At 35.7% G+C, this 27587-nt stretch overlaps 1 protein-coding gene across 1 annotated transcript in view; it reads left to right on the top strand.

The window, feature by feature from the left end:
* lobo (coiled-coil domain-containing protein lost boys) overlaps positions 1–21248 on the top strand; it is a 54006-nt gene extending 32758 nt beyond the window's left edge. Inside the window, exons 3-9 of the mRNA XM_086839456.1 lie at positions 18678–19037; positions 19115–19829; positions 19889–20070; positions 20122–20337; positions 20394–20615; positions 20672–20860; positions 20919–21248. Of these exons, the coding sequence (XP_086695582.1) occupies positions 18678–19037; positions 19115–19829; positions 19889–20070; positions 20122–20337; positions 20394–20615; positions 20672–20860; positions 20919–21170 (2136 nt within the window). The 3' untranslated portion in view covers positions 21171–21248. The remainder of the gene's footprint in view (positions 1–18677; positions 19038–19114; positions 19830–19888; positions 20071–20121; positions 20338–20393; positions 20616–20671; positions 20861–20918) is intronic.
* Positions 21249–27587: the final 6339 nt, after the last annotated feature.

A 27587-nucleotide genomic window follows, 5' to 3' on the forward strand; every position in this document is an offset into this window, starting at 1 on the left:
ATGGTTTATAGGGTCGGAAATGACTCCTTCATTGCGTTCCAAGCTTCTGACTTAAATTATATTCTTCAAAAAGGTATAAAAACAGACCATTTTTTTGAAAAATCACAGTTTTTCGGACATCATAATTAGGCCGAAATTGCATTAATTTTAATTCGGAAAACTTTTCTGTGCTAGTTTTTATTGCACCAACAAATCTGCATACTGCGTTTGTTGATGATATGGTCAGTTTTTGACTAAAATCATAAAAACCGGCAAAAAGGTATAAAAACGGACCATTTTTTCCAAAAATCATAGTTTAAAAAAACTCATAACTAAGCCAAAAAATCATTAATTTTAATTCGGAAAGCTGTTCTATGCTAGTTTTTAGTAGATTAACAAAGCTGCATACTCAGTTTTCAAATTTACAAAATTCAATCTTTTGGCAAATTTTGGCAATTTTAATGATGTAACCCCTTATAAAATTTTCAATTTTCGGAAAAGTGTCAAAAATTTATTTTTTGACCAGACATGGCTAGAACGACTGGGCTGTTGATGCTGATCAAGAATATATATGGTTTATAGGGTCGGAAATGACTCCTTCATTGCGTTCCAAGCTTCTGACTTAAATTATATTCTTCAAAAAGGTATAAAAACAGACCATTTTTTTGAAAAATCACAGTTTTTCGGACATCATAATTAGGCCGAAATTGCATTAATTTTAATTCGGAAAACTTTTCTGTGCTAGTTTTTATTGCACCAACAAATCTGCATACTGCGTTTGTTGATGATATGGTCAGTTTTTGACTAAAATCATAAAAACCGGCAAAAAGGTATAAAAACGGACCATTTTTCCCAAAAATCATAGTTTAAAAAAACTCATAACTAAGCCAAAAAATCATTAATTTTAATTCGGAAAGCTGTTCTATGCTAGTTTTTAGTAGATTAACAAAGCTGCATACTCAGTTTTCAAATTTACAAAATTCAATCTTTTGGCAAATTTTGGCAATTTTAATGATGTAACCCCTTATAAAATTTTCAATTTTCGGAAAAGTGTCAAAAATTTATTTTTTGACCAGACATGGCTAGAACGACTGGGCTGTTGATGCTGATCAAGAATATATATGGTTTATAGGGTCGGAAATGACTCCTTCATTGCGTTCCAAGCTTCTGACTTAAATTATATTCTTCAAAAAGGTATAAAAACAGACCATTTTTTTGAAAAATCACAGTTTTTCGGACATCATAATTAGGCCGAAATTGCATTAATTTTAATTCGGAAAACTTTTCTGTGCTAGTTTTTATTGCACCAACAAATCTGCATACTGCGTTTGTTGATGATATGGTCAGTTTTTGACTAAAATCATAAAAACCGGCAAAAAGGTATAAAAACGGACCATTTTTCCCAAAAATCATAGTTTAAAAAAACTCATAACTAAGCCAAAAAATCATTAATTTTAATTCGGAAAGCTGTTCTATGCTAGTTTTTAGTAGATTAACAAAGCTGCATACTCAGTTTTCAAATTTACAAAATTCAATCTTTTGGCAAATTTTGGCAATTTTAATGATGTAACCCCTTATAAAATTTTCAATTTTCGGAAAAGTGTCAAAAATTTATTTTTTGACCAGACATGGCTAGAACGACTGGGCTGTTGATGCTGATCAAGAATATATATGGTTTATAGGGTCGGAAATGACTCCTTCATTGCGTTCCAAGCTTCTGACTTAAATTATATTCTTCAAAAAGGTATAAAAACAGACCATTTTTTTGAAAAATCACAGTTTTTCGGACATCATAATTAGGCCGAAATTGCATTAATTTTAATTCGGAAAACTTTTCTGTGCTAGTTTTTATTGCACCAACAAATCTGCATACTGCGTTTGTTGATGATATGGTCAGTTTTTGACTAAACTCATGAAAACCGGCAAAAAGGTACAAAAACGGACAATTTTTCCGAAAAATCATAGTTTAAAAAAACTCATAACTAAGCCAAAAAATCATTAATTTTAATTCGGAAAGCTGTTCTATGCTAGTTTTTAGTAGATTAACAAAGCTGCATACTCAGTTTTCAAATTTACAAAATTCAATTTTTTGGCAAATTTTGGCAATTTTAATGATGTAACCCCTTATAAAATTTTCAATTTTCGGAAAAGTGTCAAAAATTTATTTTTTGACTGGACATGGCTAGAACGACTGGGCTGTTGATGCTGATCAAGAATATATATGGTTTATAGGGTCGGAAATGACTCCTTCATTGCGTTCCAAGCTTCTGACTTAAATTATATTCTTCAAAAAGGTATAAAAACAGACCATTTTTTTGAAAAATCACAGTTTTTCGGACATCATAATTAGGCCGAAATTGCAATAATTTTAATTCGGAAAACTTTTCTGTGCTAGTTTTTATTGCACCAACAAATCTGCATACTGCGTTTGTTGATGATATGGTCAGTTTTTGACTAAAATCATAAAAACCGGCAAAAAGGTATAAAAACGGACAATTTTTCCCAAAAATCATAGTTTAAAAAAACTCATAACTAAGCCAAAAAATCATTAATTTTAATTCGGAAAGCTGTTCTATGCTAGTTTTTAGTAGATTAACAAAGCTGCATACTCAGTTTTCAAATTTACAAAATTCAATTTTTTGACAAATTTTGGCAATTTTAATGATGTAACCCCTTATAAAATTTTCAATTTTCGGAAAAGTGTCAAAAATTTATTTTTTGACTAGACATGGCTAGAACGACTGGGCTGTTGATGCTGATCAAGAATATATATGGTTTATAGGGTCGGAAATGACTCCTTCATTGCGTTTCAAGCTTCTGACTTAAATTATATTCTTCAAAAAGGTATAAAAACAGACAATTTTTTTGAAAAATCACAGTTTTTCGGACATCATAATTAGGCCGAAATTGCAATAATTTTAATTCAGTTTTTAAATTTACAAAATTCAATTTTTTGGCAAATTTTGGCAATTTTAATGATGTAACCCCTTATAAAATTTTCAATTTTCGGAAAAGTGTCAAAAATTTATTTTTTGACTGGACATGGCTAGAACGACTGGGCTGTTGATGCTGATCAAGAATATATATGGTTTATAGGGTCGGAAATGACTCCTTCATTGCGTTTCAAGCTTCTGACTTAAATTATATTCTTCAAAAAGGTATAAAAACAGACCATTTTTTTGAAAAATCACAGTTTTTCGGACATCATAATTAGGCCGAAATTGCATTAATTTTAATTCGGAAAACTTTTCTGTGCTAGTTTTTATTGCACCAACAAATCTGCATACTGCGTTTGTTGATGATATGGTCAGTTTTTGAATAAAATCATAAAAACCGGCAAAAAGGTATAAAAACGGACAATTTTTTCCAAAAATCATAGTTTAAAAAAACTCATAACTAAGCCAAAAAATCATTAATTTTAATTCGGAAAGCTGTTCTATGCTAGTTTTTAGTAGATTAACAAAGCTGCATACTCAGTTTTCAAATTTACAAAATTCAATCTTTTGGCAAATTTTGGCAATTTTAATGATGTAACCCCTTATAAAATTTTCAATTTTCGGAAAAGTGTCAAAAATTTATTTTTTGACTGGACATGGCTAGAACGACTGGGCTGTTGATGCTGATCAAGAATATATATGGTTTATAGGGTCGGAAATGACTCCTTCATTGCGTTCCAAGCTTCTGACTTAAATTATATTCTTCAAAAAGGTATAAAAACAGACCATTTTTTTGAAAAATCACAGTTTTTCGGACATCATAATTAGGCCGAAATTGCATTAATTTTAATTCGGAAAGCTTTTCTGTGCTAGTTTTTATTGCACCAACAAATCTGCATACTGCGTTTGTTGATGATATGGTCAGTTTTTGAATAAAATCATAAAAACCTGCAAAAAGGTACAAAAACGGACAATTTTTTCCAAAAATCATAGTTTAAAAAAACTCATAACTAAGCCAAAAAATCATTAATTTTAATTCGGAAAGCTGTTCTATGCTAGTTTTTAGTAGATTAACAAAGCTGCATACTCAGTTTTCAAATTTACAAAATTCAATTTTTTGGCAAATTTTGGCAATTTTAATGATGTAACCCCTTATAAAATTTTCAATTTTCGGAAAAGTGTCAAAAATTTATTTTTTGACTGGACATGGCTAGAACGACTGGGCTGTTGATGCTGATCAAGAATATATATGGTTTATAGGGTCGGAAATGACTCCTTCATTGCGTTTCAAGCTTCTGACTTAAATTATATTCTTCAAAAAGGTATAAAAACAGACCATTTTTTTGAAAAATCACAGTTTTTCGGACATCATAATTAGGCCGAAATTGCATTAATTTTAATTCGGAAAGCTTTTCTGTGCTAGTTTTTATTGCACCAACAAATCTGCATACTGCGTTTGTTGATGCTATGGTCAGTTTTTGACTAAACTCATAAAAACCTGCAAAAAGGTACAAAAACGGACAATTTTTTCGAAAAATCATAGTTTAAAAAAACTCATAACTAAGCCAAAAAATCATTAATTTTAATTCGGAAAGCTGTTCTATGCTAGTTTTTAGTAGATTAACAAAGCTGCATACTCAGTTTTTAAATTTACAAAATTCAATCTTTTGGCAAATTTTGGCAATTTTAATGATGTAACCCCTTATAAAATTTTCAATTTTCGGAAAAGTGTCAAAAATTTATTTTTTGACTGGACATGGCTAGAACGACTGGGCTGTTGATGCTGATCAAGAATATATATGGTTTATAGGGTCGGAAATGACTCCTTCATTGCGTTCCAAGCTTCTGACTTAAATTATATTCTTCAAAAAGGTATAAAAACAGACCATTTTTTTGAAAAATCACAGTTTTTCGGACATCATAATTAGGCCGAAATTGCATTAATTTTAATTCGGAAAGCTTTTCTGTGCTAGTTTTTATTGCACCAACAAATCTGCATACTGCGTTTGTTGATGATATGGTCAGTTTTTGAATAAACTCATGAAAACCTGCAAAAAGGTATAAAAACGGACAATTTTTTCCAAAAATCATAGTTTAAAAAAACTCATAACTAAGCCAAAAAATCATTAATTTTAATTCGGAAAGCTGTTCTATGCTAGTTTTTAGTAGATTAACAAAGCTGCATACTCAGTTTTTAAATTTATAAAATTCAATCTTTTGGCAAATTTTGGCAATTTTAATGATGTAACCCCTTATAAAATTTTCAATTTTCGGAAAAGTGTCAAAAATTTATTTTTTGACTGGACATGGCTAGAACGACTGGGCTGTTGATGCTGATCAAGAATATATATGGTTTATAGGGTCGGAAATGACTCCTTCATTGCGTTTCAAGCTTCTGACTTAAATTATATTCTTCAAAAAGGTATAAAAACAGACCATTTTTTTGAAAAATCACAGTTTTTCGGACATCATAATTAGGCCGAAATTGCAATAATTTTAATTCGGAAAGCTTTTCTGTGCTAGTTTTTATTGCACCAACAAATCTGCATACTGCGTTTGTTGATGCTATGGTCAGTTTTTGAATAAACTCATGAAAACCTGCAAAAAGGTACAAAAACGGACAATTTTTTCGAAATATCATAGTTTAAAAAAACTCATAACTAAGCCAAAAAATCATTAATTTTAATTCGGAAAGCTGTTCTATGCTAGTTTTTAGTAGATTAACAAAGCTGCATACTCAGTTTTTAAATTTACAAAATTCAATTTTTTGGCAAATTTTGGCAATTTTAATGATGTAACCCCTTATAAAATTTTCAATTTTCGGAAAAGTGTCAAAAATTTATTTTTTGACTGGACATGGCTAGAACGACTGGGCTGTTGATGCTGATCAAGAATATATATGGTTTATAGGGTCGGAAATGACTCCTTCATTGCGTTTCAAGCTTCTGACTTAAATTATATTCTTCAAAAAGGTATAAAAACAGACCATTTTTTTGAAAAATCACAGTTTTTCGGACATCATAATTAGGCCGAAATTGCATTAATTTTAATTCGGAAAGCTTTTCTGTGCTAGTTTTTATTGCACCAACAAATCTGCATACTGCGTTTGTTGATGATATGGTCAGTTTTTGAATAAAATCATGAAAACCTGCAATAAGGTACAAAAACGGACAATTTTTTCCAAAAATCATAGTTTAAAAAAACTCATAACTAAGCCAAAAAATCATTAATTTTAATTCGGAAAGCTGTTCTATGCTAGTTTTTAGTAGATTAACAAAGCTGCATACTCAGTTTTCAAATTTACAAAATTCAATTTTTTGGCAAATTTTGGCAATTTTAATGATGTAACCCCTTATAAAATTTTCAATTTTCGGAAAAGTGTCAAAAATTTATTTTTTGACTGGACATGGCTAGAACGACTGGGCTGTTGATGCTGATCAAGAATATATATGGTTTATAGGGTCGGAAATGACTCCTTCATTGCGTTTCAAGCTTCTGACTTAAATTATATTCTTCAAAAAGGTATAAAAACAGACCATTTTTTTGAAAAATCACAGTTTTTCGGACATCATAATTAGGCCGAAATTGCAATAATTTTAATTCAGTTTTTAAATTTACAAAATTCAATTTTTTGACAAATTTTGGCAATTTTAATGATGTAACCCCTTATAAAATTTTCAATTTTCGGAAAAGTGTCAAAAATTTATTTTTTGACTGGACATGGCTAGAACGACTGGGCTGTTGATGCTGATCAAGAATATATATGGTTTATAGGGTCGGAAATGACTCCTTCATTGCGTTTCAAGCTTCTGACTTAAATTATATTCTTCAAAAAGGTATAAAAACAGACCATTTTTTTGAAAAATCACAGTTTTTCGGACATCATAATTAGGCCGAAATTGCAATAATTTTAATTCAGTTTTTAAATTTACAAAATTCAATTTTTTGACAAATTTTGGCAATTTTAATGATGTAACCCCTTATAAAATTTTCAATTTTCGGAAAAGTGTCAAAAATTTATTTTTTGACTGGACATGGCTAGAACGACTGGGCTGTTGATGCTGATCAAGAATATATATGGTTTATAGGGTCGGAAATGACTCCTTCATTGCGTTTCAAGCTTCTGACTTAAATTATATTCTTCAAAAAGGTATAAAAACAGACCATTTTTTTGAAAAATTACAGTTTTTCGGACATCATAATTAGGCCGAAATTGCAATAATTTTAATTCAGTTTTCAAATTTACAAAATTCAATTTTTTGACAAATTTTGGCAATTTTAATGATGTAACCCCTTATAAAATTTTCAATTTTCGGAAAAGTGTCAAAAATTTATTTTTTGACTGGACATGGCTAGAACGACTGGGCTGTTGATGCTGATCAAGAATATATATGGTTTATAGGGTCGGAAATGACTCCTTCATTGCGTTTCAAGCTTCTGACTTAAATTATATTCTTCAAAAAGGTATAAAAACAGACCATTTTTTTGAAAAATCACAGTTTTTCGGACATCATAATTAGGCCGAAATTGCAATAATTTTAATTCGGAAAGCTTTTCTGTGCTAGTTTTTATTGCACCAACAAATCTGCATACTGCGTTTGTTGATGATATGGTCAGTTTTTGAATAAACTCATGAAAACCTGCAAAAAGGTACAAAAACGGACAATTTTTTCCAAAAATCATAGTTTAAAAAAACTCATAACTAAGCCAAAAAATCATTAATTTTAATTCGGAAAGCTGTTCTATGCTAGTTTTTAGTAGATTAACAAAGCTGCATACTCAGTTTTTAAATTTACAAAATTCAATTTTTTGGCAAATTTTGGCAATTTTAATGATGTAACCCCTTATAAAATTTTCAATTTTCGGAAAAGTGTCAAAAATTTATTTTTTGACTGGACATGGCTAGAACGACTGGGCTGTTGATGCTGATCAAGAATATATATGGTTTATAGGGTCGGAAATGACTCCTTCATTGCGTTTCAAGCTTCTGACTTAAATTATATTCTTCAAAAAGGTATAAAAACAGACCATTTTTTTGAAAAATCACAGTTTTTCGGACATCATAATTAGGCCGAAATTGCAATAATTTTAATTCGGAAAGCTTTTCTGTGCTAGTTTTTATTGCACCAACAAATCTGCATACTGCGTTTGTTGATGCTATGGTCAGTTTTTGAATAAACTCATGAAAACCTGCAAAAAGGTACAAAAACGGACAATTTTTTCCAAAAATCATAGTTTAAAAAAACTCATAACTAAGCCAAAAAATCATTAATTTTAATTCGGAAAGCTGTTCTATGCTAGTTTTTAGTAGATTAACAAAGCTGCATACTCAGTTTTTAAATTTACAAAATTCAATTTTTTGGCAAATTTTGGCAATTTTAATGATGTAACCCCTTATAAAATTTTCAATTTTCGGAAAAGTGTCAAAAATTTATTTTTTGACTGGACATGGCTAGAACGACTGGGCTGTTGATGCTGATCAAGAATATATATGGTTTATAGGGTCGGAAATGACTCCTTCATTGCGTTTCAAGCTTCTGACTTAAATTATATTCTTCAAAAAGGTATAAAAACAGACCATTTTTTTGAAAAATCACAGTTTTTCGGACATCATAATTAGGCCGAAATTGCAATAATTTTAATTCGGAAAGCTTTTCTGTGCTAGTTTTTATTGCACCAACAAATCTGCATACTGCGTTTGTTGATGCTATGGTCAGTTTTTGAATAAACTCATGAAAACCTGCAAAAAGGTACAAAAACGGACAATTTTTTCGAAATATCATAGTTTAAAAAAACTCATAACTAAGCCAAAAAATCATTAATTTTAATTCGGAAAGCTGTTCTATGCTAGTTTTTAAAAGATTAACAAAGCTGCATACTCACTTTTTAAATTTACAAAATTCAATTTTTAGGCAAATTTTGGCAATTTTAATGATGTAACCCCTTATAAAATTTTCAATTTTCGGAAAAGTGTCAAAAATTTATTTTTTGACTGGACATGGCTAGAACGACTGGGCTGTTGATGCTGATCAAGAATATATATGGTTTATAGGGTCGGAAATGACTCCTTCATTGCGTTCCAAGCTTCTGACTTAAATTATATTCTTCAAAAAGGTATAAAAACAGACCATTTTTTTGAAAAATCACAGTTTTTCGGACATCATAATTAGGCCGAAATTGCAATAATTTTAATTCGGAAAGCTTTTCTGTGCTAGTTTTTATTGCACCAACAAATCTGCATACTGCGTTTGTTGATGCTATGGTCAGTTTTTGAATAAACTCATGAAAACCTGCAAAAAGGTATAAAAACGGACAATTTTTCCCAAAAATCATAGTTTAAAAAAACTCATAACTAAGCCAAAAAATCATTAATTTTAATTCGGAAAGCTGTTCTATGCTAGTTTTTAAAAGATTAACAAAGCTGCATACTCAGTTTTCTAATTTACAAAATTCAATTTTTTGGCAAATTTTGGCAATTTTAATGATGTAACCCCTTATAAAATTTTCAATTTTCGGAAAAGTGTCAAAAATTAATTTTTTGACTGGACATGGCTAGAACGACTGGGCTGTTGATGCTGATCAAGAATATATATGGTTTATAGGGTCGGAAATGACTCCTTCATTGCGTTCCAAGCTTCTGACTTAAATTATATTCTTCAAAAAGGTATAAAAACAGACCATTTTTTTGAAAAATCACAGTTTTTCGGACATCATAATTAGGCCGAAATTGCATTAATTTTAATTCGGAAAGCTTTTCTGTGCTAGTTTTTATTGCACCAACAAATCTGCATACTGCGTTTGTTGATGATATGGTCAGTTTTTGACTAAAATCATGAAAACCGGCAAAAAGGTATAAAAACGGACCATTTTTTCCAAAAATCATAGTTTAAAAAAACTCATAACTAAGCCAAAAAATCATTAATTTTAATTCGGAAAGCTGTTCTATGCTAGTTTTTAGTAGATTAACAAAGCTGCATACTCAGTTTTCAAATTTACAAAATTCAATCTTTTGGCAAATTTTGGCAATTTTAATGATGTAACCCCTTATAAAATTTTCAATTTTCGGAAAAGTGTCAAAAATTTATTTTTTGACCAGACATGGCTAGAACGACTGGGCTGTTGATGCTGATCAAGAATATATATGGTTTATAGGGTCGGAAATGACTCCTTCATTGCGTTCCAAGCTTCTGACTTAAATTATATTCTTCAAAAAGGTATAAAAACAGACCATTTTTTTGAAAAATCACAGTTTTTCGGACATCATAATTAGGCCGAAATTGCATTAATTTTAATTCGGAAAACTTTTCTGTGCTAGTTTTTATTGCACCAACAAATCTGCATACTGCGTTTGTTGATGATATGGTCAGTTTTTGACTAAAATCATAAAAACCGGCAAAAAGGTATAAAAACGGACCATTTTTCCCAAAAATCATAGTTTAAAAAAACTCATAACTAAGCCAAAAAATCATTAATTTTAATTCGGAAAGCTGTTCTATGCTAGTTTTTAGTAGATTAACAAAGCTGCATACTCAGTTTTCAAATTTACAAAATTCAATCTTTTGGCAAATTTTGGCAATTTTAATGATGTAACCCCTTATAAAATTTTCAATTTTCGGAAAAGTGTCAAAAATTTATTTTTTGACTAGACATGGCTAGAACGACTGGGCTGTTGATGCTGATCAAGAATATATATGGTTTATAGGGTCGGAAATGACTCCTTCATTGCGTTCCAAGCTTCTGACTTAAATTATATTCTTCAAAAAGGTATAAAAACAGACCATTTTTTTGAAAAATCACAGTTTTTCGGACATCATAATTAGGCCGAAATTGCATTAATTTTAATTCGGAAAACTTTTCTGTGCTAGTTTTTATTGCACCAACAAATCTGCATACTGCGTTTGTTGATGATATGGTCAGTTTTTGAATAAAATCATAAAAACCTGCAAAAAGGTATAAAAACGGACAATTTTTCCCAAAAATCATAGTTTAAAAAAACTCATAACTAAGCCAAAAAATCATTAATTTTAATTCGGAAAGCTGTTCTATGCTAGTTTTTAGTAGATTAACAAAGCTGCATACTCAGTTTTCAAATTTACAAAATTCAATCTTTTGGCAAATTTTGGCAATTTTAATGATGTAACCCCTTATAAAATTTTCAATTTTCGGAAAAGTGTCAAAAATTTATTTTTTGACTGGACATGGCTAGAACGACTGGGCTGTTGATGCTGATCAAGAATATATATGGTTTATAGGGTCGGAAATGACTCCTTCATTGCGTTCCAAGCTTCTGACTTAAATTATATTCTTCAAAAAGGTATAAAAACAGACCATTTTTTTGAAAAATCACAGTTTTTCGGACATCATAATTAGGCCGAAATTGCATTAATTTTAATTCGGAAAACTTTTCTGTGCTAGTTTTTATTGCACCAACAAATCTGCATACTGCGTTTGTTGATGATATGGTCAGTTTTTGACTAAAATCATAAAAACCGGCAAAAAGGTATAAAAACGGACCATTTTTCCCAAAAATCATAGTTTAAAAAAACTCATAACTAAGCCAAAAAATCATTAATTTTAATTCGGAAAGCTGTTCTATGCTAGTTTTTAGTAGATTAACAAAGCTGCATACTCAGTTTTCAAATTTACAAAATTCAATCTTTTGGCAAATTTTGGCAATTTTAATGATGTAACCCCTTATAAAATTTTCAATTTTCGGAAAAGTGTCAAAAATTTATTTTTTGACCGGACATGGCTAGAACGACTGGGCTGTTGATGCTGATCAAGAATATATATGGTTTATAGGGTCGGAAATGACTCCTTCATTGCGTTCCAAGCTTCTGACTTAAATTATATTCTTCAAAAAGGTATAAAAACAGACAATTTTTTTGAAAAATCACAGTTTTTCGGACATCATAATTAGGCCGAAATTGCATTAATTTTAATTCGGAAAACTTTTCTGTGCTAGTTTTTATTGCACCAACAAATCTGCATACTGCGTTTGTTGATGATATGGTCAGTTTTTGACTAAAATCATAAAAACCGGCAAAAAGGTATAAAAACGGACAATTTTTCCCAAAAATCATAGTTTAAAAAAACTCATAACTAAGCCAAAAAATCATTAATTTTAATTCGGAAAGCTGTTCTATGCTAGTTTTTAGTAGATTAACAAAGCTGCATACTCAGTTTTCAAATTTACAAAATTCAATCTTTTGGCAAATTTTGGCAATTTTAATGATGTAACCCCTTATAAAATTTTCAATTTTCGGAAAAGTGTCAAAAATTTATTTTTTGACTAGACATGGCTAGAACGACTGGGCTGTTGATGCTGATCAAGAATATATATGGTTTATAGGGTCGGAAATGACTCCTTCATTGCGTTTCAAGCTTCTGACTTAAATTATATTCTTCAAAAAGGTATAAAAACAGACAATTTTTTTGAAAAATCACAGTTTTTCGGACATCATAATTAGGCCGAAATTGCATTAATTTTAATTCGGAAAACTTTTCTGTGCTAGTTTTTATTGCACCAACAAATCTGCATACTGCGTTTGTTGATGATATGGTCAGTTTTTGACTAAACTCATAAAAACCGGCAAAAAGGTACAAAAACGGACAATTTTTTCCAAAAATCATAGTTTAAAAAAACTCATAACTAAGCCAAAAAATCATTAATTTTAATTCGGAAAGCTGTTCTATGCTAGTTTTTAGTAGATTAACAAAGCTGCATACTCAGTTTTTAAATTTACAAAATTCAATTTTTTGACAAATTTTGGCAATTTTAATGATGTAACCCCTTATAAAATTTTCAATTTTCGGAAAAGTGTCAAAAATTTATTTTTTGACTGGACATGGCTAGAACGACTGGGCTGTTGATGCTGATCAAGAATATATATGGTTTATAGGGTCGGAAATGACTCCTTCATTGCGTTTCAAGCTTCTGACTTAAATTATATTTAATGATGTAACCCCTTATAAAATTTTCAATTTTCGGAAAAGTGTCAAAAATTTATTTTTTGACTGGACATGGCTAGAACGACTGGGGTGTTGATGCTGATTAAGAATATATTTGGTTTATAGGGTCGGAAATGACTCCTTCATTGCGTTTCAAGCTTCTGACTTAAATTATATTCTTCAAAAAGGTATAAAAACAGACAATTTTTTTGAAAAATCACAGTTTTTCGGACATCATAATTAGGCCGAAATTGCAATAATTTTAATTCGGAAAGCTTTTCTGTGCTAGTTTTTATTGCACCAACAAATCTGCATACTGCGTTTGTTGATGCTATGGTCAGTTTTTGAATAAACTCATGAAAACCTGCAAAAAGGTACAAAAACGGACAATTTTTTCCAAAAATCATAGTTTAAAAAAACTCATAACTAAGCCAAAAAATCATTAATTTTAATTCGGAAAGCTGTTCTATGCTAGTTTTTAGTAGATTAACAAAGCTGCATACTCAGTTTTTAAATTTACAAAATTCAATTTTTAGGCAAATTTTGGCAATTTTAATGATGTAACCCCTTATAAAATTTTCAATTTTCGGAAAAGTGTCAAAAATTTATTTTTTGACTGGACATGGCTAGAACGACTGGGCTGTTGATGCTGATCAAGAATATATATGGTTTATAGGGTCGGAAATGACTCCTTCATTGCGTTTCAAGCTTCTGACTTAAATTATATTCTTCAAAAAGGTATAAAAACAGACAATTTTTTTGAAAAATCACAGTTTTTCGGACATCATAATTAGGCCGAAATTGCAATAATTTTAATTCGGAAAGCTTTTCTGTGCTAGTTTTTATTGCACCAACAAATCTGCATACTGCGTTTGTTGATGCTATGGTCAGTTTTTGAATAAACTCATGAAAACCTGCAAAAAGGTACAAAAACGGACAATTTTTTCCAAAAATCATAGTTTAAAAAAACTCATAACTAAGCCAAAAAATCATTAATTTTAATTCGGAAAGCTGTTCTATGCTAGTTTTTAGTAGATTAACAAAGCTGCATACTCAGTTTTTAAATTTACAAAATTCAATTTTTTGGCAAATTTTGGCAATTTTAATGATGTAACCCCTTATAAAATTTTCAATTTTCGGAAAAGTGTCAAAAATTTATTTTTTGACTGGACATGGCTAGAACGACTGGGAACGACATCAACAGCAGCGTCGATTAGTAAACACTATCATTAAAACGCTTTCCGATTTGAAATTAATGCATTTTTGGCCGAGTTATGAGATTTTTGTATATAAAATTATTGATAAGAATATTGATTAAAGAGTGCGAATATTTTAAGCTTAGTTATGATCGATTTACGATTTCATCCTAGGAATGAATTGCAGTTTTGAGTTACAGAATTCATATTCATTTATGTTTGAACTTTTCAATTAAAGGGACTTATTTATATCCCTGCTATTAAATCCCACATCAAGGACACTTTAAGTTTTCAATTCAACAATTTTCGCAGCGGTTTAAACCGCCAAGAAGAAAAGTGGACTAATATGGCGTGGCCTATATTCCAAACTACTATGCATAATTCCTGCTGGGATGTAGTTTCAAGCCATGATGATGATGGTCTTCCGTCCCAAATATACAGAGACCCAAACCATTAGGCTCCAGCACGGGCACACCACCGTCTTTGACTGACTGTTCTGGGGGAATCAAATGTCTTAATTTCGCGTGTTTATATCTTAATCTTGGCCGTTTTTAAGAGCGTCTATTGGCCGGGACTTTTATGTGCCCGGGGACCCGGGTCGCGGAAGCCGGGCAAATAATAAAATCCTGGCGTGGTGAATGGCGCTATAGACACACATTCACGTACGTACGTACATAGATCCGCCGCAGCAAATAGTGAGCTGAGCGTGTTTCGCCTTGCCTTGGGTTGGGTTCTGGATGCTTTGGCCAAGATTAGTCCAAGGAGGAGGTGTGGATGATGCTGAAGGCAATGGCGATGGGGCAAAAGATGATGGGGGGACCGCGTATTACGGCCGCTAGTGTCGACGACGCCGCCGTGTGTCCTTTTGTCCCCAGGACAATAACACTTCCGTGCAGTACATTATCATAAAGGGGTTAAGTCGCTGATTTTCATCGTGTGTGCTCATTTAAAAACTTACACATGCGGCGGCCCGGCCTGGGACTTCCTCTCTCTCTAGGAAGAAGGCATCGCGCTGGATGACGCAGGACGCCCATCGACCGCAAAAGGACTCAGCTCATCTTGGCTCAAGGAATCGCGCTGAATTTCACCGCTTTGTTTCAGCGCTCTCATGAAAAAAGACGGCAGCGGCGGCTCATTATGCATCCCGATAAGCGATGTGGCTGTGCCGCGCTGCCGGTGCTGGTGATGGTGTCGCCTCCCCAGCGAATCGTCCTTTGCCCCCAGGTTAGTCTAACGAAGGGATGCGGGAGTGGGTGGTGGTGGTGGTGGTGGCGTTCGCATGTGTGTGAGTGGCACTGCATTGTCGTGTCCTGTGTCCTGCGTCGTCCCGTGTGCCGTGTCCTGTCTGCCAACCCCGTCTTGAGCCGCATTGTTTTGAGTTGTGACCCGCGAGCGGTGGCAGCCATTCAGCAGGGTGGCAACTGAAAGTGATTCTGTCTCTTCGCAGACGACTCTGTTACGCGCCACCCTTTTTTCGCAATTTTTCGCCGCTTTTGGCGCAGTTTTTTTCTCGCTTTTTTGTGTTTCTTCCCTTCGGACGGACGTTGTCGTTTTGTGTACCCTGTAAGTCTTGGCTTTGGGAGGGTATATATGCACTCAAGGCGTATTGCTGATTGTTAACTAAAAATTGGATTGATTTGTAATAGAGGAAGGATTTGGATTAAGAGGGAGTTCCTAACTCCGATACGTTTCATTAAGTTTATAAATGTGTTATAGAATATAAACAATTTTCATAGCAAAATATAGCTTGGCTTCAGTAACTATATTTAATTTTCATTACCCATAATTTATACATTATAACATACAACATATAACCCCACATTATTTATAAATTAAATTATAATAACATATTTGTAGGTCGAATAATTTAAACAATTAATCGAATTCCAATAGAGGATATTTTAAGATCCTTTTAGCAACTTCTTATGCATTTGTACCTCCATTCCCCATGGAACTTCAACTACTAGGTATTCTCTGAGTTCATCATCTCAATTGAATCTCACTCACAGCAGTGGATGTAATTCGAGCTTAAGGCCCCTGTATTCGAAGCAACCGGGCGCCCGTTGTTGCTCCATTCTCGGTGTGCATTCGTCCCTTTTGTTTCGTCATGTTCGCTCCTCCATTGTTGCGACTACTGGGCCTGCCATCCACGCCATCCATTCCCGATCCCGATCCCAATTTAACACGTTCGAATAACCTTGAAGCGTTTCTTATTACGCGCGACCGCAGTGATAGCGGGCCAGGAAAGCGGGAAAGGAGCTGGAACAGAGCTGGAGGAGAGCTCGCAGGGAGCTGAAACCATGAGGAGTCCTCGAGTGCAGTCCAGGTCCAGGTACTGCCTTTTGCATCGAATTCAATTAGACGCCGCTTGCTGACTGACTGACTGACTGGTTTTTCGCTGACTAATCGATGTGTGCGTTGTTTTTGACCTCGAACTCCAACCGATGACTGCGCGCCTCGTACCCATTGTGATTCTTATGGCTTCACACGGCGATTTTAGCATTTTAATGGCCTTCTTTGAAGCAACGGGGCGTATGCCAGGCCAGGGTAGAAATGAAAAGGTGCTGGACTCAGGGGGGAGGGAGACTATCCACGAAAAATCGCTAAAATCCTGTTTAGTTCTTGGTAGCCTTGAAGCCTCAGAAGCTCCTTGATTTGGCGGGATTTTCCACTAAACTAGACTCTTGCTCTTTTCAGAACCATATTGGCTCTGTATTAATTAAAGTTCTTGATTCTGTGCTTCTGAAATATATATAAAACGTTCAGTTGGGAAAATAAAATAAGGAATAAAAATAAAATATGAATTTTTTATATGCAGTTTGGTATCAAAATCAGGAAATTTCATTTTTAAATCTGTCGTAACCCAGCCAAAAAGGGAATAATTTCAAATCGGAAAGCTGTTCTGCGTTATTTTTTACCCGGTTAACAAATCTACATACTCAGTTTGTATTTTTTAAAAATTCAATTTTTTGCCAATTATTCGCAATTTTAATGATGTAACCCCTTATCGATTTTTCAATTTTTGGCCAAATTTGGAAAATTGTATTTTTCCTCCGGGCATGGCTTAATCGACGCTGCTGTTGATGCTGATCAAAAATATATATGATTTATGCGGTCGGAAAGGACTCCTTCACTCAGTTTCAAGCTTCTGACTAAATGTATAATACCCTGCAAGGATATAAAATTGTTGGCTTATCACAAAAGTCCTTATTGATTAAAAAGTTTTAAGGTGGATTTGCAAAAACATAATTCCATGAATTATTTTTAGTCATCTCTAAACCATAAACCGAATATATCAAAAGAATAAATATAAACCAAAACGCTGCAAAATTAGATATATAAATATCTTCTGCATCCGCTTGCTCTATTGCAATCTCAGAGTATACAAGGATAAAGATAAGGAGATGTCAACCAAACAACAAAAACTGAACCAAACAAATTTTTGGGAGCAGGGGACGATGGCCTACAATAATTGCCAGCGTTTCCCGCGTTAATGGTTGCTTCGTTACGCTTCACAGTTTCGGACGCAGAATTCCAGGATTCCGGTTGGCAGGATTGTCTCCTAAGTCTTCGCGGAACGGAGGGAAGATGAATGGCACGGGGTCACGCAGCCACCTACGGGGCAGTTGCAGATGTGCAGGTAAACAATCGAGACAAAGGATACCCGAGGCGGATTAAATGGGAGTGGGCCTGTCCTGGCCTCGCTACCTCGTCGCGTCGCTCGAAGGATGCAACGAAAACAGACCGCTGATTGTACGGGGACTCCTTCTCTCCCTCTCTCTGAATGACATCCGCAAATCTAAGAGCGTTCAAAAACAAACCGAGAATAAATATCGTTAATACCTTAAAAGAGGTCCTTGCAATCAACGATCTTTGATGTTATTTTGTGCAGATCTTAAGTCATGGCATGAATTTCTGGTACTTTCTTACATTTGCATTGCATTTCTTAGATTTCTGGACATTTCTTTGTGACACTGTTAAGGTTTTGAAATATTTTATTAACATATTATTGCATAATATAGTTTTGAAATGAAGATATGACTAACTTAGCTTTGATGCTAGCACCTTCTAAGGGCTCTACATAAATCAAATCTCTGAATAATCTACATTGAAAATCTCAAAGATATTCGATTTCCCAATAATTCCAAGGTCCTATCCGTGACCGCGAAACCCAAATCCAAACTGATCGACAGGTTTATTTCCCATTTTTTTACGCATTCCCGCTGTTCCTAAACGGATATAACTTTTCTAAGGTTGTAAAATATATAGCCTACACGATTTTTGACTCCTGCTGTGTTTACAGGGTCATATACATGCTCACAATCATATATACGTACATATATATCTTTACCTTTTGGCAGGTAAACGGTGCTAAAGGTAGTTAAAGATTTCCTTTTTGTCTCGTGCTGCGCAATAGTTTGTGCCAAATTTCCTGGAAACTGCCTTGCTGTTTCCTGAGTCCGGCTTATACATACATGTACCTTTACTTATCTTCACATACTTGTATATGTTTATAGAAAAGAAATTCGAGCAGAGAAATTGCATATTGGCTTCCAATGCAATACAAATGATATATTTTCTTACTTTAATAATTGTTTCTATATACATTTTCCAGCCCACCCGCCTCATTTCCCCCGACACCTTGTTGCGGCACCGCAAGGGAAACTCCTACGAAATGGCCACTCTGCTGGTCAGCATGCTGATTGGAGCTGGCCATCCGGCCATGGTTGTGTCCGGTGTGGCCCGCGAGGAGACCGTGATCAACGATCAACTGGCCACTCCCTATCCCTATCCCATTGTCGAGGTGGAGGCCGAGGAGGTGGTGAAGCCGGTCGAGCAGACGGGACAAAAGTACAAGCTGCGCGGATTACCGGACTTGCAGAGTCATCTCGAGGAGGATATTGCTGAGGTTCACAGGGTAAAGGAGGCCGAGGAGAAGCGGATTCAGGATGAAATTATTCGTAAGAAAATGGAGGTAAGTGGGAATAATAAACACAACGTGCACTTGTGCATGTGAACCGGGGATTAAACATCCATGGGATTTCCCGAAAGGATCTCGAGCTGCTAGCCGTGGATCGGCATCATTATCGACGGAGTCATGCCTGGGTGGTGATCATAAACAATGCCCCATGGAGCATCAAGCCAAAGACTACCTACGTGGACGTGAATGGAGACGTTGTGGAGGCTCCACCCTCGGCCACCTTCATAGAGCCCTCGACGGGATTCATCTGCGAGGCCGGCTGCAAGCAGTACATCCTGATCGACAGTGTCTGGAACCAGTACAATTACTATGTCAACAAGCAGAAGTACCAGCGGGTTGGCGATATGCGATGGGATCTGCGGGACACTGCCGACTGGGAGCACATGCTGCCCGGTGAGCCGCCCGAGATGCGCACCTACAAAATGGCTTCCGACGAGAACATTGCCGAGGAGGATCGTGACATTGGCGAGGAGAAGCATCTGGATTGCATCTGCGAGTGGGTGGAAAGACTTCACATCGGGCTGGCCAAATTCGAGCAGCGATTTCCAAGCTTCGGAAAGACAATCCAGTACAAGGGAGCGATCCACGAGCGCTTTGCTCCCTACTCCCAGCGCGATGGCAAGATGATGCAGCTGACCATCTTCAACAATGACGAGTGCACGGATCCCAAGATCCGGTATGAGCACTACGAGAATCGATCCGATCTGATGCGCCATGTTAAGTACACTTATGCCACCGATCACTATGAGGAGATTTTCGCCAAAGGACGCAATGATAGTTTGAAATGTAAGCACTAGAGATATAACATATCTATAAACTGACTATAAATTTATATATTTTTCCAGCAATGGAGTACTTTTCCGACACCACGCAGCCGCGTAAAGTTTATTTCTATTCGGGCTCTAGGATAGATTCCTTGGACTTGATGGTGGTCGAACCCAAGTCACTTATTCTCTACTACAAGGGTCGCATGGACAACTGCTGGTACAAGGAATTCCATTTTACTGAATCTGGAAACAAACTAAGGGTAAACTAATACATTACTATATGAAGCCAATATTATAATCAATTCTTTTAGAAAGTCATTGAGAAATTCCACAAAGGCAATCCCGATGATATTGAAGGCACTGATATAGCAGAGCGTTCGTTTCTTTTCCAACAAAATAAAATTATACTCAAGTTTCATTATACCTTTGGAGCCCTGACTGCCACCACAGTGGAGTTTACAAAGCCACCAAGGGCGGATTATGGCCAGGAGCTGGTTTACGATGAGAAACTTACCAAGATATACAAGGTATAGATATTATTTAAGACTTTTTCAAACCTCTTCTTATGCATAAATCCCTTTAGGCCAATCCTCTGGATCCCACTCGCACTAATCTTGAGCTCTATCGTCTCTTGCGCGATCAACTCAACTACGAGGATCAACTGGCAAAGACCTTTCAGCATATCTTTGACGACATCAATAATATATTCGATGTTCGTAAGTGTGAAAAGATTGAGCCCAAGTTGAAGTTTAGTATATTTGATCCATTACGAAATGGAGCAGCCAGAGCCATAAGAATGAAACAGGTGAGAAGTTAATCTATAATATTTATAAATTTATTTGAAAACATATATATTTCCAGTTTGAAGAGGAAGAGGAACTCAAGAAAGAAATTGCTAGTAAACCCGCCGATTTCTTGGCTCCATATTTGGTGCCCTACCAGGGAGAGCTGACTCCCGAGCAATCTTTGTACGCCTATAATGCATGTCTGAATGATCTGAAATCGCGGTTTGTCAGTTTGCTGAATAATCTTCAGCGACACTACGAAGATGTAAGTATGAAGCTCTACTGAAGCCCTATTTAAACTCACTTTTACTCTTATTTAACAGCTCACCTCAGAGTCAAAGTCCCTCAATCGGTTCCTCAATAAATTCGAAAATCAATTCAACAACTATGACTACAAGCGTCTGGTGCAACAGTCAAAGGATCTGGAACTCAATAAAAGAATGGTTCAACAGCGTCTGACCCTGACCCACGAGGAGTCGCAGAAAAAGTATGAACTCGTCAAGAGTTCGCTGCTCAAGGATACGAGACTCAATCTGAAAAAGGAGGATATGATAAAGCAGACCACGGAGGGATAGAATTAATATATATTTTAAATCAATAAAAACAATGTACTTTGGAATGAATGGAAAAAAAATTAAACAAAGTTATCTTAAGAAGCTGGCAAATATTTATTTGGGAACTAGGGTTGAAGTGTTTTAATGGCGGTAAAAGTGAAACATGTTTTCACATTATTCATAAATAGCTCCTATACTAATAAATTTGAATAAAGAGATTATTCTTCATTTCAAAATTATTTCATATACTATCTTCTTTAACTAAAGATGTCTATCTATATCGCCCAGGGAAATAAGTATATTTTTGAGGTGACAAAACCACTAAATCAATTATCCCATTAATTGTCCTAATGCTTGTATTTTCAAGTACTGTCATTCAAATGGTGTCCACTGATTAAATCAAAATCAAAGCCTGGCCTTTAAGATGCAGATACCCGGTATCTGAGAGTTTCTTCCTCCGGCGCTTGAGTGGATTCTAAAATGCGGATGTCGATTTCATGGCCTAGAATCATTGCCGCCGCGCGAACAACGTCGCTAAGGGCGGCTGACCAGGGGTTGGGGTGGGACAGTTCCTGGAGTTCCAGGAGTTCCAGGGAGTACCGAGAGGTTCGGGGTTACGGTGAGGAAAATTCGTTTCCCAAAAAGTGACCGTTTGAAAATTGGACAAAGTGGCTGATGCTGCTCCTGCTCCTGCTGATGCTGCTGCCGTGTTCGGACCGGACCCGCGCCCAAGGCACACAAGCCGGACAGCCGTAGAGCCGCACACCCATACATACACATAGACACACACACACACCGAACCCACATCCGTGACACACTCCCACACACACACTCTTCGATCTACAGAGGGAGAAAATGATATAATATCAAACACTGAATCAATAATATGATTTCAAGAACGGAATTAATATAGTAAGTTACACTTTTCTGTTAATTTGAATTAAATTTCCTAGTAAATTGTATATTTTTTTCAATGTAGCATATTTTAGAAACCTACCTATGTTTTATTTTCAGTGTTTTAACACACACGAATCTCTGAGCTGGGCGGCTGTCCATTTAACGCGATACTCACACCACCAAAAGACGCGCTCACACAATCGTTCAGGACCCAAACACACACATTCAGCGACTTATATGATGTCCGTGACCCTCCTTCCCTTCTTCGAACATTGCCACCCCCCAAAAACACCACCCACTTCAACCCCACCCCCGCCGCCATTTGGGTCGGCGAAATTGGGTTCGTCCCTTGAAAGAATCGTCCTAAGATGAAAGTGCTGTCCCTTGTCCGCCTACCGTACGTTAGCTTCGCTGAAAATTTGCTCGTGGCATGAACACATGTGGCGTAATTTCGTCGCAGATTTTTGTTCGCTAACTGGACAAGGAGATTTCGTACACTCAGCGAAAATATAGAGCCAGAGCATTCTGAGTAGTGGTTTAAAATTGGCCATCAAAGGAAAGAAAAAGATAACTCTGTAAGGACATAAAACCTCTTTGTAAAAACTAAACAATATCTTCTTCAATATATATATCTCAGAGAATACTGTACATTAACTGGATTCTTTTAAGATTGTTAAAGATTTCTTAATTGTAGTCTGCCAGGATATTGCTTGATCCTTTAATAAAAACATGTTTTTATAAACAGCTTTCTTGTAATACCAAAGTGCATTTTTATAATCCCTATAATACCTGCATAACTTAAACTTCTTTTCTTTAATACATATTTTTAAGGACTTTTTAAATATTAACCCCATAGCGTGTAGAAATTTCTCACAGTGCCTCTTTTGGACTTCCGAGTCGCGGGACCCTGTAATAGCGGCTAGTCAATGTTGTGCGCCAAGGCGTGGGCCGTGGGCCGTGGGTCGGTCGTCGGTCGTCGTTTGTGGGCCTTGTCGTCGTCCCCCGCGGTGGTGGGACTTTCTACGTTGCTCCCCGCTCCTTCCCCCCCCAGGACATCGCATCCTCGCCTCGACTCGGACTTGGCCGCCAGTGACCGGCTGGGCATAAGTACAGTTGTGTAAATACACTAGCGGCCAACGCCGCGGCCCAAGAATTTGTATTTTATCAGCATCATTCACATCGCGTAGTCAAGGACTCCCAATATTTACGCGAAGTATACACACATGCAGGCGCCCTCGTGTGTGTGTGACCTGCGAGTGTGTAAGTGGGTTCTTGCCGAAGCAAACAGGACATGCGACAGGAGGTTGGGGTAAGCGCGAGGGTTTTGCACACGGGCTGCTGTAGACACTGTCCAAGTGTGTGTGTGTAAGAGTTTTTACGTGCACACAAAATAAAAATGGGAATAATTTGAGACATTTTTTAGATGTTTTTAACAGGGCATAGGTTTAAGAATACATTTTAAATTAATTTTATAGATGTAGTTAACATACATTTAATCATATTCAAATTGCAGTTTTAAGTGATTGAATTCTAGACTTCTTCTTCAATTGAATCTTCTAGGATATTACAGTTTACGTTTATAAAAGATATCTTTCTCTATCATATATCCTTGTAATATTAAACTGATTTCCTTAATCCTGTTTACCTGTCCATAAACTGGTCACACTTTAAACATGAAAACATGAAAAATCATCCGCTCATTTTTTCCATGTGTGCATATGTGTGCGAGGACACACGTTTGCTGATAGGGTGGGCGCTTTGGGGTGCGATCCTTTCATTTTATTCCTAAATGTCCTTCCTTCAATATTTCAAACGTGCTTCGTGACGCGTCCGTTTTGCAAAGGCCCGGCGACTTGCAAGTGGGCCTTCTGCTCCTGCTCCTGCTCCTGCTCCTGGTCCTGGTCCTGCCGCTGCCTTTGGCTTTGCCTTTGCTTTTGTCGCGCTCCGTTCTTCAGCTTGTTGTTATTGTTCGCCGCTGACATGTTGCTGCTGCTGCTGCGCCGCGGTGAATTGAGCGGGGGGCGGAGTGGGTGGAGTGGGTGGAATGGGATGCTTCTGGGATGGACTGGCCGGGCCCGGCTCATGGGTGAATGGGTGGACGATTGGACGAGTGGGAGAGGAAGGTCCTGCGGACACGCAGACCGTCGTTGGCGATGGCGTCGGGGGGGTAGAAAACTTTTATCTCGGCGCATTTATTTTTCTATTCCACTTATAATATATGCCAGAAACAGGATACACACCCACATGGGCATATATTGGATATTTATTTTGTATTCGAACGCCCGGCGACGGACAGCGAACGTGTCAGCATCAGCATCAGCATCACCAGGAGCAGGAGCAGAATCAGCGGCCTCGCCGGGTCGCCGGACGGTTAAGTGGGGTAGCCCGTTATGGGACTGGACTCGCTAGGGGGAAGTACACAGGCAGTAGATGGAGGTCCTTGTGAGTACGGTATGTGTGTTTGGGCCTTCGCCCGGACGGCGGACAAAAGCGACGGACGCTGAAAAATGGCGTGAATTCACTTGGGTGATTTGCGCGACGTCCTGCACGATACACACATTCGAGGATGATGGAATAAATGTTCCTTCACCTTTTCATTTTCTCCGCTTAGAAGTTCGTCTTGGCGAATACAAAAAAAAAATAAATAAAAAGGAAAAAGGCGGCAGAAAAACCTATTCTGGGGGATGAGAGAACGGCCTGTGACCACATGGCAAAGTTTTCTTTCAGGCCTCGTCTTACTATATATGTATGTTTGCGACATTCTTTATCTTTAAAACTGTAGCACATACGCTTTAAATTATTTAATTGGCTTATTCTAATATCAGATATAAGAACAATGTGATGTTCACCTGAAGATAGTATTTTTGAATGAAGAAAAGGCTCTGTAGTCAAAGGTGAAGACTTTAAAGAATTGATTAAATCAACTGATTGTAGTCAGAAGTTTAATAAATATGATAAAAAGTGTATTATATCTTAAAGTCGAATTCAAAACATAATCAGTTATGTCCGACCATAAATTACATGTTTTTAAAAGCTAAGATGCTTGATAAGCATTCCGGAGGAAGAATAAAATTTTCCAAATTTATCTGAAATTGAATAAAACTGATAAGGGGTTACATCGTTAAATGTCAAAAATTGACTAAAATTTCAATTTCTAGAATTGGGTATTGAGTATGCAAATTGTTAATCAAAAGTATGAGCAGTAAAACGCTTTCCGATTTGAATTTAATGCATTTTTGGCCGATTTATGAGATTTTTAAGCATTGATTCGGTAAATAAATTGTCATATAAAAATGTACATAAATATAGACTAAAACTGGTAATATAAGTTTAGTCAGAAGCTTCAGAAGTAGTGAAGGAATCATATATATTCTTGATCAGAATCAACAGCCGCGTCGATTAAGGTATCTCCGATCAAAAAAAAAATTTTCCAAATTTTGAAAAAAATGATAATGATTACATCACTAAAATTGACCAAAAATTGGCAAAAAATTTAATTTCTTAAATTCTTAAACTCAGTATGCAGATTTGTTAACCTAATAAAATCTAACATAGGAATGCTTTCCGAATGGAAATTAATGAATTTTTGGCTTAGTTATAAAAGATATAAATTTGGCTTCCGGAAGTCAAATTCCCCTTTTCCTCATATTCATAAATACGCATTTATATTATTTTAAATTAATTCTGGCATAAAAGTAACAACTTGTTAATGTGGATTAAATCAAGCTGACTAGACATAGGTTTAGCAATAAAGCGCATATAATTACAGCTCATTCTAATAAATGCTTCCAGCTTATAAAGATTTTATTCTGGATTCAAATATACAAATAATATCTTTATGAACTGGCTTAAGGTTAACTTGTGAGAAATTCATATCCCTGTTTGACTTAATGGTACCAGATTTTTATGCGAACATCACACGAGGCAGTTACACAGTTACTTGGTGGCGTGGCGGTCAGTAAGCATCCTTATGATCCTTGGAATAGCCATGATGAACCGCTGAAAAGCGGACCATACACCTGCCGCTGGTGCTGATTGTTATGGCCTCGGCCATTTCCATCAAGTGCTAATATACCGACGTGCCCGTCGACGCCTCTTCCGCGTTCGGAGCCCAGTTTATGACTCTAATTGCCCAGGACTCGGCAGAAGTTGATACTGGTAACTGCTTATCTGTGCCCAGTTGATATGTTGATGACGTGTTTACTGCAGCATAAAGTCCCTTTTACGACCCATTTTATTTATATCCAAGCTCCGCTCCGCACTGCTCGTGAGCCTGTCCTGGCGCCAATAAATTTTTATTAGCCATGATGTGGCTGCTCTTCTGTTCCTTAAGACGGGCCAGCAAACTGATTCCGATGTTTTATTGCCCATATTATGGCCATTCGCATGTAATTCGCGTTTTATTTCCCACACGGTGGGCGTGTGAGGAAATTAGTTTTCAATTAGGTTTTCGCTTATTTGCTCAAGATAAGCGTTGAGACTTGGTGTTTTTTAATTTACTGCAAGTTTAAGTAAATATGGGGATTAGGGGGAACTAGAGATAATAAAGCTGTTTGATTTTGGTTATTATAAGAATTTAAATGCGCATTAATTGCCTTATTAATGACTCAATAATATGGCTAACAATTAGAGCGGTGAAGACCTATTTATTGTTTTACATGTGTTTTTAATTCGTTTAATTTTGTTATTCATTTAATTCCACCTCATAAAATTCATACTAGTAATACGATACAGGTTATTTATATTTTACTATTAAATATATTCCTATAATTTTTGTAATTCATAGTTCATCATATATTGAAATAAGAAATAAACAATAAAAGTTAACAATTTTCATACTCTTTCAGGGAATTATAATTTTAGTCAGAAGCTTTAAACTAAGTGAAGAAGTCATTTCCGAACCCATAAATCATATATATTCTTGATTTTGATCAGCATCAATAGCAGCGTCGATTAAGCCATGTCCGAAGGAAGAATAAAATTTTCCAAATTTGTCCAAAAATTGAAAAAACAATAAGGGGTTACATCATTAAAATTGCCAAAAATTGCCAAAAAATTTAAATTTTTAGAATTGTAAATTGAGTATGCAGATTTGTTAATCTAAAAAACACTAACATTAAAACGCTTTCCGATTTGAAATTAATGAATTTTTGGCTATTTATGATGATTTATTTTCCGATGTTAGCTACTAATCAAGTTTACATTTCTTAACTTTTAAGTTGGTCACATCACCTGAGCTATTACCTTTTCAATGAAATCAATTGTAAACTATTTACTCCAAGTAAAGAATACTACTTCTTTAAGAATAACTTTCCCTTAATGCCTATGTACTTACTGGTATAATGATAATGAGCAAGTGAGTACGCTCTAATTGAGGGATTTGTTAGCCTGATTATCGGGTTCATTAAACTTTCACCAGACAATGCGATGCGGCTAAAATACATACAGTATGGCCCAGCAGGATGGCGCCAGTACATAATGTACTTCATTATGGCACTATTGGGCAAGGCCATGTACTACTATGTACTAGGCAGGTGCACT

Source organism: Drosophila serrata, unplaced genomic scaffold (assembly GCF_035046125.1).
Source record: "Drosophila serrata isolate PLE 108 unplaced genomic scaffold, ASM3504612v1 contig_376, whole genome shotgun sequence".
NCBI classification, from domain to species: domain Eukaryota; kingdom Metazoa; phylum Arthropoda; class Insecta; order Diptera; family Drosophilidae; genus Drosophila; species Drosophila serrata.